At 39.3% G+C, this 12,819-nt stretch overlaps 1 protein-coding gene across 8 annotated transcripts in view; it reads left to right on the forward strand.

Annotated features, from left to right (window-relative positions):
- The window catches only part of fgfr3.L (fibroblast growth factor receptor 3 (achondroplasia, thanatophoric dwarfism) L homeolog), a 73,760-nt gene that overhangs the window by 33,068 nt on the left and 27,873 nt on the right, over positions 1-12,819 (forward strand). For all 8 annotated transcript variants that reach the window (XM_041583291.1, XM_041583299.1, XM_041583282.1 and 5 more), the window contains 1 exon segment: positions 2,263-2,316. In XM_041583291.1, coding sequence (XP_041439225.1) covers positions 2,263-2,316 — 54 coding nt within the window.

The raw sequence follows: 12,819 nt of genomic DNA on the forward strand, positions 1-12,819 counted from the left end.
CCTTATACACTTTTGGACTAGCTAATCATTAAGCCATAACTGTAATGTGTTCCTGATTTACTGTCTGTACTAATATTGCCTCCATCTACAAGACTGGAAAGATTGTATAGGCCTTTCTTGCCAATCCATAATATGGTGCCGATTATGTATAGTATTTATCTCTATCTTCTGCATATATCTTGCCTTAAAGCTCTGCTTTGTTCAAAAGTCAACCCTGTGAAGAGACAAAATGCAGCAAAAATCCTTCAAAACTTAGTTTGTGAATACAGGTATTAGACCTGTTATGCGAATGTTTGGAACCTGAGGTTTACTGGATAAGGAATCTTTCTTTAAAGGAAAACTATACCCCCAAAATGAACACTTAAGCAACAGATAGTTCATATTATATTAAGTGGCATATTAAAGAATCTTACCAAACTGGAATATATATTTAAGTAAATATTGCCCTTTTACATCTCTTGCCTTGAGCCACCATTTTGTGATGGTCTGTGTGCTGCCTCAGAGATCACCTGACCAGAAATACTGCAGCTCTAACTGTAACAGGAAGAAGTGTGGAAGCAATGACACAACTCTGTCTGTTAATTGGCTCATGTGACCATGTATGGTTTGTTGGTATGTTTCTGAGTACAGTGAATCCTACGATCCCAGGGGGCGGCCCTTATTTTTTAAAATGGCAATTTTCTATTTATGATAACCCAATGGCACATACTACTAGAAAAGTATATTATTATGAAAATGGCTTATTTACATGAAGCAGGGTTTTACATATGAGCTGTTTTATGCAATATCTTTTTATAGAGACCTACATTGTTTGGGGGGTATAGTTTTCCTTTAATTTGGATCGCCACAGCTTAAGTCTGCTAAAAATCATTTTAACATTAAAATAATCCAAATAGGATTGTTTTACCACAAATAAGGATTCATTATTTACAATCTGGGATCCATGTTTTATTATTACAGAGAAAACGAAAATAATTATAAAAATTACAACTATTATGAATCTATGGGAGATGATCTTCCCCTAATTGGGAGCTTTCTTGATATAATTGTTTGGCCCCAAGTGAAGGAGAGGCCTGAATTAACAAGGGCAGACAATCATTGTGCGTCCATGCATAGGCCTAAAAGGTACAACAAAGGTACATGGGGCGATGGAGATGCAAGTATAATTTTTTTTAACTTTGACTAATAAACTAAATATTTTGGTCCTGTAGATCCCTTTGAGCGCCGGACAGCCCTGCTTTTTTTGTTGAATATCCAAAAAGGTACAACTCAGCCTGGAAGAGCAGAGTTGGCAGTTAATAGTCGGCTTAAGAATTAAGAAAGATCTCTCACTGTCATGTGGGGCTTTACTGAGTTTTTTAGGTGTCGAGACCGATCCAAGTACTGTGGCCTTAACGCCCTGCAATAAAAAATGGCTAAACTATCCGCCATAAAGCACCATAGAACTGCTGTAGTTAGAGAGAAAGGAAGGGAACCATCTGATTACTCTTACCTATTTGAACCCAAGAAATACTGTTGATGTTTCGCAACTTAATTTTAAATAATTTAAGGCTCATTTACTTAGAGTAATTTTGGTGGCAGTGTCCCTGTATTAGTACTGACTATATGTATTTAAAATGTATTTAAAAACAATATTAAATTAAGACCCCCCCCAAATAATATATATATATATATATATATATATATATATATATATATATATATATATATATATATATATATATATATATATATATATATATGAAAGAAAATTGCCACTTTAAGCTAAAATAGCAAGAGAATGGAACTGCATATTATGCATAAAAGCACCAGACAGGCAGCTCTTAGAGGTGTGGGGGGAGGGTTGTTAATGTTTTTTGAAAAGCTCAGCAAATGTCTTTATTTACCCTTTTACACTGTAATATAGAACAAGATGTGCTATTACGGAAACTGTTGGGTTAAAAGTGTCAAACATAATGTGAAATTGAAGGTCTTGGCTAATATTTGAGTGCTTATCAAATTCTCGTTAGATTAAGGTGTTTGCCAGAAGTCAAGCAGCCTGTAGTTGATAATGTGTAATGTGTTTTGGGCACTTTCACTTTAAACAAAATGTGTCATAACTGGGTTATTTCAAACTGATGCCTTTGGAAAGCAAACATATGATGGGTTGCTATAAGTTAATAGACCTTGCAACTTTTGTTACATTCCCGAAGCCAAAGAAGCCGGACGGTTAAGTCTATTCAGAAACGTTATCAGTTTATTTATATTCTCTCTTGCTTTTAGACTTACCATCGTCCGGTGATGATGAGGATGACGATGATGAAACCGAAGACAGAGGTAAGAAGAATTTATTTTCATTTATAAGATGTTCATGCCTCTGGAGGCTTTCCTTTTCTAGTTCCCTAGTTTATCACAACTGTAAGAAGCCATTCCTTTTGTCATTTGTACTTTCTGTTCAGTAAACATTCAACTTTCAGATGAAGCAAGGAATGAAACAGGAGCCACATATGCTCTTTATCAAGCAAGGTTGCTCAGACTGAGCTGACTGTTATTGTAGCCATGTTTGTTCATTTTTTGAGTGGGACCAGTCTGAATACCAGCCATTTCTCTGAGTTGCTCGGTCTTTGTAACTATCTTAATGCTTTTTTGGGTTTCCCCTTCTTTAACTTGAGTCGACTAGTTTTGCCTTGCATCAATGAGTTTATTGGATCCATGTCCTTTCTTTTGGTTGACATATTTTTCCGACGTTCTTTAAGTTAACCAGTTTTTTTAATCATGTTAAGCTTTAATCTGCCTATTCAGCTCGTTGAGACCAAGTTGCCAGTTTATCTGCCTGTGTATGGGATCCTCTGACAAAAATGAGTCAAACATTGATCAGGCAGTATTAAAAAGCTCATCTGATCATTTGGTTAAAGGTGGCCATACACGGGCCGATAAAAGCTGCCAACAGACCGTGTCGGCAGCTTATTGGCCTGTGTATGGGGACCCCAGACGGGCTTCACCGATCGAGATCTGGCCGAAAGTCTGCCAGATCTTGATCGGATCTATCCGCATCTATTCGTTGATGCAGTCCCGCGATCCGACCGCCCGTTAGGCATCGTTAGGGTCCGATCGTTGGGCCCTAGGGCCCACGATCGGATCAGCCCGATATTGCCCACCTCAAGGTGGGCATATCGGAGGGAGATCCGCTTGTTTGGCGACATCGCCAAACGAGCGGATCTCTCCATGTATGGCCACCTTTAGCCAAATGAGTGGATCTTTCAGTGTTTGGCCAACTTTAGTCTTTGATTTCCCCACCTGTCATAGATACACGTTTAACTTGACTTAAACTTCAAGTTGATCCTTCCTTTGGGATGACCGGTCTTTGTAGCAGGGATGCAGGATTCGGTTCGGGATTCATCCAGAATTCGACATTTTTTAGCAGGATTCTAAATCCTAATTTGCATTTGACAAGGAAGTAAAAAATGCCTTTTCCCCCTTCCTGTCCCTAGTTTGCATATGCAAATTTGGATTCGCTGCATGAAGGATTTGGGGATTTGCAGTGTCGGACTGGCCCACCTGGATACCAGGAAAACTCCCGTTGGGCCCAGGTGTCAGTGAGCCCTTGTGCTGCTAAACATTTGGCCTATTTCATGGTCATTTCCTATTTCTAGGAGAACAAAGAGGCTAAATAGATGGAATAATCGATTCTTGTATGTAAAGAAAAGAGACTAGGAGAATAGAGGTTGACTGAGTAGAGGGAGAATAATAGTACTGAAAGTTGGCCCCTCATCTAAGGTTTATTGGTGGGCCCCTGGTCTAAAGTTTTTGGGTGGGCCCCTGGTATCCCAGTCCGACACTTGGGATTTTGATCAAATAGTGGATTCAGTGCATCCCTTGTTTGTAGGTTGTTGGTCCTTTTTGAGCTGACTAGTTTATTCTTCAGAACAGCTTGAGTAGCCATAGTGTTTCTTTAGTTTGATTGAGCTGATTGAATTGTTAGGTATGCTATTCAATGAGACACATGTATTTCATCTACTTGCATCATCTTCAAAATCACAATTATTTATGGTATCATTGTATGCAAAACTAAACATGCCCATACAATGCTGGTTCATTTATACTTCTGCACTTTAGAAATATAATATTTCAAAACAGGTTTCTCTTGTAGCTCGAGTTCCCAGCCACTCATATGTAAAACAGCACAAATCTCTATTGACTTTTTAATTAGGAAAAGGTTTCGTTCTTTTGACGCAATATAAATTGTTTTCCAATGAAAAAAAAAAAACCTGATCAGTCTTTATACTGCTGGAGATTTGGTTTGGCGTGTAATATAAATTATACACAGATGTGCGAGTGCACAAGTGGATGAAAGCAAATATATGGATTTTCTGGATTCTGCCATCCATGGGCTCTTATACACAATATCATCTGTGTATAATTTAACTTTGGTTCTAAACAAGATGTAGTTCATAGGTTTAGCAGCTGAGAACTGTATTATTGGAGTTTATGGGAGATTTCCATGTCCAATAAATGTTCAAAAAATAGTGAAATCTGTTGCCAAGTTTAAGGAACTGGGAAGAAAGTTTAGGCTGAACTTGGTTATCAGACCCTACTCCCATCAATAATGTTTAGTGTGTTTATTTTACCGGTTGTTTTGTTGTAAAAATACAGATTTGTGCTATATATATATATATATATATATATATATATATATAATATTATATATATATATATATATATATATATATATACAGCTCGCTGTTTTCTTGAAAAAATAAAGTAATGTTTTGAGGTGGCTGGGAACCTTGAGCATTTCATGTGTTGTGTTTTGTGATTTCTTATGTAACAAACTTAGGTTTATACATACCTTAAAGGGATACTGTCATGGGGAAAAAAACATTTTTCAAAATGAATCAGTTAATAGTGCTGCTCCAGCAGAATTCTGCACTGAAATCCATTTCTCAAAAGAACAAACAGATTTTTTTATATTCAATTTTGAAATCTGACATGGGGCTAGACATTTTGTCAATTTCCCAGCTGCCCCTGGTCATGTGACTTGTGCCTGCACTTTAGGAGAGAAATGCTTTTTGGCAGGCTGCTGTTTTTCCTTCTCAATGTAACTGAATGTGTCTCAGTGGGTTTTTACTATTGAGTGCTGTTCTCAGATCTACCAGGCAGCTGTTATCTTATGTTAGGGAGCTGTTATCTGGTTACCTTCCCATTGTTCTTTTGTTTGGCTGCTGGGGGGGAAAGGGAGGGGGGTGATATCACTCCAACTTGCAGTACAGCAGTAAAGAGTGAGTGAAGTTTATCAGAGCGAAAGTCTCATGACTTGGGGCAGCTGGGAAATTGACAATATGTCTAGCCCCATGTCAGATTTCAAAATTGAATATAAAAAAATCTGTTTGCTCTTTTGAGAAATGGATTTCAGTGCAGAATTCTGCTGGAGCAGCACTAATAACTGATGCTTTTTGAAAAAAATGTTTTTTCCCATGACAGTATCCCTTTAAATGGCATAATGAACTACAATTTAATCATGTGAACTATATCTGGCACTTGACTCTAGCTGATGGTGTCCTGTATTCAGACTTCCTTGCTAGTAGGGATGAACCAAATCCAGGATTTGGCCGAATCCTTGTGCCTGGCCAAACCGAATCCAAATCGTAATTTGCGTATGCAGATTAGGGGAGGGAAATCACGTGACTTCTTCAAAAAACAAGTAACATTTTTTCCTATCCTGCCCCTCATTTGCATATACCTTTTTTTTTATACTATATATTGTATAATTTGTTTACTCAAATGATTCTGTTGATTTGGTAGTTCCTGGTGGGTGGAATTGATGTGAGGAGTGAGCAGGTCAATATTGTGTTGCCTGTGGTTAATTATTCTACATGATGACATAATTCTGTCCTAAAATCGGCATTATACAAGCATTCCTCTGTAATACATTTTTGTTATTCCCGTGTTTCTGAAAGGGGAGCCTGAAAGTAATTGAGGGTTGGATGGTGCCAGCCTTTGACATCAGTGCTTGCTTTTTTGGGGATAATTTTCTTTTAGACAAATAAACAGTTTCCTGTGACACAAGCTGAAGTATTTCTCCACCAACCTGCCACAAGAATTTAGTGGGTCATCTGCTACAGAACCTGCTGTTGTCCACGTCCTACATGGATGTAAATATTTAGCAGATTAGATTAGCCATCTAATCTAGAGTTTGCTGGAAATTTGCATTCATTGATGTGCCTGGCATTTATATACAATCATACAGTATGGGTTATATGAAAATAAAGTGCGTAGGCAGAAAGGCTTACTTCACTCTCCTGGTGACCTAGCTTGCTAAATAGGAGATAAGATGAAAAAACGAGTGCTCCTTTTTCATTGTGCGTGCACGGACTCACAATGTAGATTTGTTCATATTTTATATGAGTCAGTACAGGTATGGGACTTGTTATCCAGAATGCTCAGAATCTGGGATTTTCCAGATAAGGGATCTTTCTGTAATTTGGATCTTTCCATAATTTAGATCCAGTAGGCTGCTTTTGCTTCCAATAAGGATTCATTATGTATTAGTTTGGATCCAGTAAAATCTATTGTTATATTATTACAGAGAAAAAGGAAATGATTTTTAGTTTTTTTTTATTATTTGGAAAAAATAGTCTATGGGAGATGGCCTTCCCATAATTCAGAGCTTTCAGAATAATGGATCTCATACCTGTATATTTCTTGAGTGTTCTTTTACACATGTGTGGGTGTATGATTCCTTTGTTGGCGTGTAATGTGTAGAAAGTTTCACAGGTTGTGATGATTTTTCTTTAGCAAATTTGAGGTTGTACTTGCCTAAAGTGTCCTCATAAACCACAAACTGACCATCACAACTCTCTGTTGGGTCCTCGGTCTATACTTGATAACACTCACAGCATACCCTGGATGGATACTTGCACGGTGTATAGTCTTGCATGTTGAACCAGTGCACAGATATCTTTTAGTCCACAGTTGACCTTAATTGGTGGTGTCTTTTCTCCAAATGCCTGGCCGTCATGGCCGCCGTTGCTCATGAACAATATGGAAACTAAGCAGTCTTCGTCTTGCCTATGTCAGCTCTGCCTTTTGCTGACCATAGATAGCCTGTAAAGTATATTATTATAGCTGTGGCATCAGTTGTAAAACATACAGGTGGATTATGGCCTGAAAATGCTCACTTGAATTGCACAACCAATCTGATACAGAAATGTACTTTAATCTCTTTAAAGGCAAAAATAATGGCGGTAATTCAACTTTTAACAGTTTTAGGCCATCCATGCCTAACTTGAGGTTGATGTCAAATTTACTGGGGGTTATTTATAAACACTGGGCTTATTTGCACCTGTGCAGTAACCCATGGCAACCAATCAGATTATTGCTTTCAGTGTTCAACCTGCAGCTGGCTAAAAAAAAGCTCATCTTTGATTGGTTGCGACAAGTTACTGCCCAGGTTCAAATTTTCCCAGTGTTTATAAATGAGTCTCACTGTGTCTGAGGATGCTGGGAGCTGTAGTTAACAACAACCTGAATTTAATCCAGGTGTCCCCAACGTTTTTAACTCGTGAACCACATTTAAATATAAAAAGAGTTGGAAAGCAACACAAGCATGAGCAACGTTCTTGGGGATGCCAAATAAAGGCTGTGATTGGCTATTGGTAATCCTATGTGGACTGGTAGCCTGCAGGAGGTTCTGTTTGGTAGTCTAAGGGAGTTATTTATTAAAGTCAGAATGCCAAAAACTGGAAAAATTGGTTGCTTGCCATCAGGTATGCCCCAGATGCAAATTTGCCCAGTGTTGATAAATGAACCATTACGATAAATCAAGTCAATGGTATGAGAACATACTTATTGTGGCTCATAGACGTGATTGTGGGAGTTTAAAGGTAACAACATAGGCCCCTTTGACATTTTGCTGATGGCACCCAGTAGATTGGCGGCACTGTATGAGAAGATATGTTATGATAATGGACTTCAGCAAAGCATGGGATGTCAGATGATATAGTTATTATGGAGCATAGAGTTTCTTGTCTCTGGATTATGAAGAGAATCAAGTGGTTTATAAAGACCATTGTGTGATTGGAAAGCTTATCCAATACTCTGTGTTCCCCATAGCAATAAGGCGAGTATTTTTCAATTACATTGTCTCGTAGTTCAGTAGCTCAGTTGATTGATAGTATGTATTTAGGCAAAGACAGGGAAGAGCTTATCTCTTCTTTTTCCATTAATGTTCATTTTCCTTAAGGGTATAGGCAAGTGTTGGGTAATATATTTGCTATTTCATTAACATCTGGGCAGAGTGCTCCTCTAGACTGGGCTGTTCCTGCTATAATCACTTTTTTTTTTTGCTTTCAAGGTTTCAGGCAGAATTGATTCTCTCCCACAGTCTGACAGAAACAGAATTTATTTAAGAGAAAATTGTAGGAAGGAGACATTGAAATGCACATCTTATTTTTTCAAGTACTGCGCGTCCTTGTGTGCACTGCAATAGGCAGACTTGTGCTAGAAACTCTTTCTCATCTAATGCCAGAACAGAGATCTTGCTTCAAGCTTAACATATTGTGAAAATATTTAACAGTTGAAGTGTTTTTTTTTTCTAGTTGCTTTACCGGCAATCCAGAATCCAAGGGTTCCATTTTGCAGACTCCTCGGGGAAGTTTATTGGTTTGAGAAAAGTTGACTATGAGCAGCTAATAAAGCTGGTATTCCTTGAGCTGTTACTGGTCATGGCTCAGGGTAGTTTTAAAAATACTGGGGCAGGAGTAGTAGAATAGCACCCTCTACTGGTGCCTTTTTTAGTGAACCCATAGGTTCAAGTTCCACAGCTGGGTTCATGATCAGCTTCCAACCAGAAACCCTTATAGGGGCTTATCTGCGTAGCACAGGGTTTTCTGATATGTAGAGTCAGATAAGTGGATCCAAATGAAGAGCAATTTGAGTCAGGAGACCCTACTCACATTTGTGTGCAAAGCAGAGGGAATCCTGGGACGGCAACCCTGTTTCTCTTCCAAACTCTTAGAAAAAAAAACCTGAGAAGCGAGTGGCTAAATAGCAAATATCACAACTGGCTGACTACCCCCAGTATTTTCATTGACCATTTTAAAAAACTAGCAAAAATGCATTGTGAGAAACTCTGTCTCGTCCATCTGCTGACCTTCAAATAAAGAGTATTAGTACCATAGAGAGGTGATCTGCTAAAGGTCTGCCAAGTCCTGTTAGAATGAGAGCATCAATGATTGCCCTGCCAGGACCTGTACTGCAGAAGGTTTATCACCTTAGCACGGCTGAGAATGTTTCCATCGCTGATGATGTTCTCCGGTTACAAGCCTTCATTTATTCGAATGAAACTGTCGGTGTTCCGTCACCTGTGTGTAAATCCTTTGCATGAGCCTTCATGTGATGTTCCGCCTTCAATCCATCTATTGTTTGGGAGAGTGCGGTTGCCTGATCTTTGACCATCTGCTCTCGAGGATCTTGGCAAATACGTAATAGCAGATGGTTCCTTTATGTTCCTGAGATATGACGAAGGCAAGCTTTATTAACTTTCTATAAATACACTCATTGGTGTCGACTTTGTAGCATTGGATGGTGGGGAAAGAACTGCATGAGCTGAAATTATTTCCAGAGCACCTTTTCCTATTTTATTTCTCCTACCCAACCTGTAAATGACTTGGTGAGGAATACAACCTCCAAGTCCCACACCTGCTATAGGGCCTCGCCCTCTCCTCAGAACGGCAGGGATCCTGCTGTGTGTGGATGGAGGCAGATCACAAAGCAAAAACATTACTGTCATTCTACAAAACCTTGTTTGTTTCACATATCTACAGAGTTGGCAGCCGTTCTTCACGCTGAAAGACAATTGCCTTCTAAATGCAGGAGCCAAATTGCAAGGCAGCGGCAGTTCGGCAGGGACCTGATGTCGGCCTGTCATTCCAAGCTTGGATCTCTAAAAAAAATAATTTAACTGTTCCAAAAATTGGGGTTTGCCTAGGACTTCCATCCTTAACAGAAGCCTGTTGAGTACAGATCAGTTTATCATGGGCTGTATTTTGCCAGGGTTAGATGTGACATTTTTATTTGGAATACCCTTAGAAGGCTTTCAATTGGAGAACATATAATTATATATGGCTATATAGCAGGCAGACGCTTTTTGGGCAGCTTAGACTTCCTCAATTTCATTATTTTCCGTCCAAGTTCATTGCAGTTAGCCATAGGAACCCAGTCATAGTTTGAGTTTGATTATCCTAACTCTACAAGACCAAGCTTCCGATTGGTTGCTTTGAGTTACTGACCTAGTTCAAACTGTGATATATTTGTGATATAATTGTCACATGTTTCTAACAGATAACTCTCTTCTCATAAGTTCTGATTTGCACGTCATTATTTTATAAAAGTACATATGTATATAACTTTACAATTAATCTACATGGCACCATGGCAACCTATTTGAAATGCATCTTTGGGGTTTACCATTTAAAGGGAACATTTTCCCTGATTATAGGTAGGAATTATTTTATATCCATGGACAGCAAACTGCCTTTAGTGCCTGGTGTGATCTCAGCATCTCTTTGCTGAATATTTGGATTTGCACTTATTCTAGGTGTGCTTTTATCTGACCCAACCTTAAATGTATGCCTTACACAACTTCACTAGCGGCACTGCCTTGACCACAACTGGGCCATTCTGTAAGGCTGACTGTATTAAATGCTTTTATTCTATAGATTTCCTGGAAAAATCAAAGCGAGGAAGAGAGAAAAGCCTTCAAACAGGCATCTCCAGTAAAAAGGCTCACGCCAATTACCTGGGGAAATACTGTACACAATATAAATGGAAATGTATTCAACTAACAATGCTTAAAATGGAAATTTATTCCAGTTGGTGTGTTCCGCACTTAGCACCTTATTGTATACATATGGTATGCTAATTTGTGGGACCTACTTATCTGCCTTCATTTTAGGTCCTTACAATGGGTGGCAGCTGTCAGTTGCACCCACCAAGCAGGGTGCAGACACTTGATTTCATTTGCGTCACAGTTCCTGTTGATTTTATCGTAGTATGATATAGCTTATTCTTTGTTTTATTTGCACCTGGGATTCCTACCCTGTGCGTCACAACCTAAAAATGTGTCATCCAACCCATCCATGGTGGGTATCCATAATCACCTCTTATGCGGTGGGATTTCTTAGTACAAGGCTATTCATTGTAAACAAGTCCTTGGATTGTGGATATGACTCACATTCTTTGTTTGGGTCCCGATGAGAATAAGACTAAAGGCCATATACAAGTATCTTATTGGGCAGTTTATGGGGCCCTCAGTCGGGCTTCCCTGATCGATATCTGGCCGAAAGTCGGCCAGATCTCTATCGAACGGGTTTAAAAATCCCTTCGGATCGAGGACTGCATTGGTTCGTTGATTAGGTCCTCCTAGGGCCCACAATCAGATCATCCCAATATCGCCCACCTCAAGGTGCGCATATCAGGGAGAGATCCTCTCATTTGACAACCTAAACAAACAGGTCTCCCTCAGTATGTATGGCCAGCTTAAGAAACGCTGGCATGTACCATTTTGAGGAGTTTGATTGTGCCATGCTGATGAATTTGCCAGTGTTCCACGCCAGAGAGTTTGACTGTAGTCACTTTCATGAGTATGTTTGTGCACCCAACCATAGGGCTTGCATGGGATGTGCTCAGCTCTTAAGGGATCCTGTCATCGGAAAACATGTTTTTTTCAAAACACATCAGTTAATAGTGCGACTCCAGCAGAATTCTGCATTGAAATCCATTTCTTAAAAGAGCAAACAGATTTTTTTATATTCAATTTTGAAATCTGACATGGGGCTAGACATTTTGTCAATTTTCCAGCTGCCCCTGGTCATGTGACTTGTGCCTGCACTTTAGGAGAGAAATGATTTCTGGCAGGCTGCTGATTTTCCTTCTCAATGTAACTGAAGGAGTCTCAGGGGGACCTGGATTTTACTACTGAGTGCTGTTCTTAGATCTACCAGGCAGCTGTTATCTTGTGTTAGGGAGCTGCTATCTGGTTACCTTCCCATTGTTCTTTTGTTTGGCTGCTGGGGGGGGGGGAAGGGGAGGGGGGGATATCACTCCAACTTGCAGTACAGCAGTAAAGAGTGATTGAGGTTTATCAGAGCACAAGTCACATGACTTGGGGCAGCTGGGAAATTGACAAAATGTCTATAAAAAAATCTGTTTGCTCTTTTGAGAAATGGATTTCAGAGCAGAATTCTACTGGAGCAGCACTATAAACTGATTCATTTTGAAAAAAATTTTTTTCCCATGACAGTATCATTGTGGGCATTTTTGTATGCAGGATACATGATATACGTATATACCCACCTGCATGTAAATATACTCATAGCAACAAATGGCAGAACCTTGTGCGCTGCCTTTTTTACGTTCTATAGGTGGTGAAGGCATTCTTCTAGTAGGACGTTGTACGTGTTGGTGCAGGTTGTGCAGATGGAAGAAGGAGTGAAAAGGCTTAGCAACCATAGGTTCCCTAAATTTGTCCTCATAGGGAGCATGCTGTTGTTGGTGTACAGAAAATGTTGTTTTCTGGTTGCTAGGGTTCCACCTAACTCCTGCAACCCAGGCAGAGGTTTCATTGGTGAATGGAAGATGAATAGGAAGATAAAGCTAAGCAAATAAGTAAAGGTGGCCATGATACCTATTACAGGTATAGGAGCTGTTATCCAGAATGCTCAGGACCTGGGGTCTTCCGGATAACGTATCTTTCGTAATTTGGCCCTTTATACCGGAAATCTACTAGAAAATAATTTAAACATGATATAAACCCAATAGGCCGGTTTTGCTTTCAATAAG

The sequence above is a fragment of the Xenopus laevis genome, chromosome 1L (assembly GCF_017654675.1).
Source record: "Xenopus laevis strain J_2021 chromosome 1L, Xenopus_laevis_v10.1, whole genome shotgun sequence".
NCBI lineage: Eukaryota > Metazoa > Chordata > Amphibia > Anura > Pipidae > Xenopus > Xenopus laevis.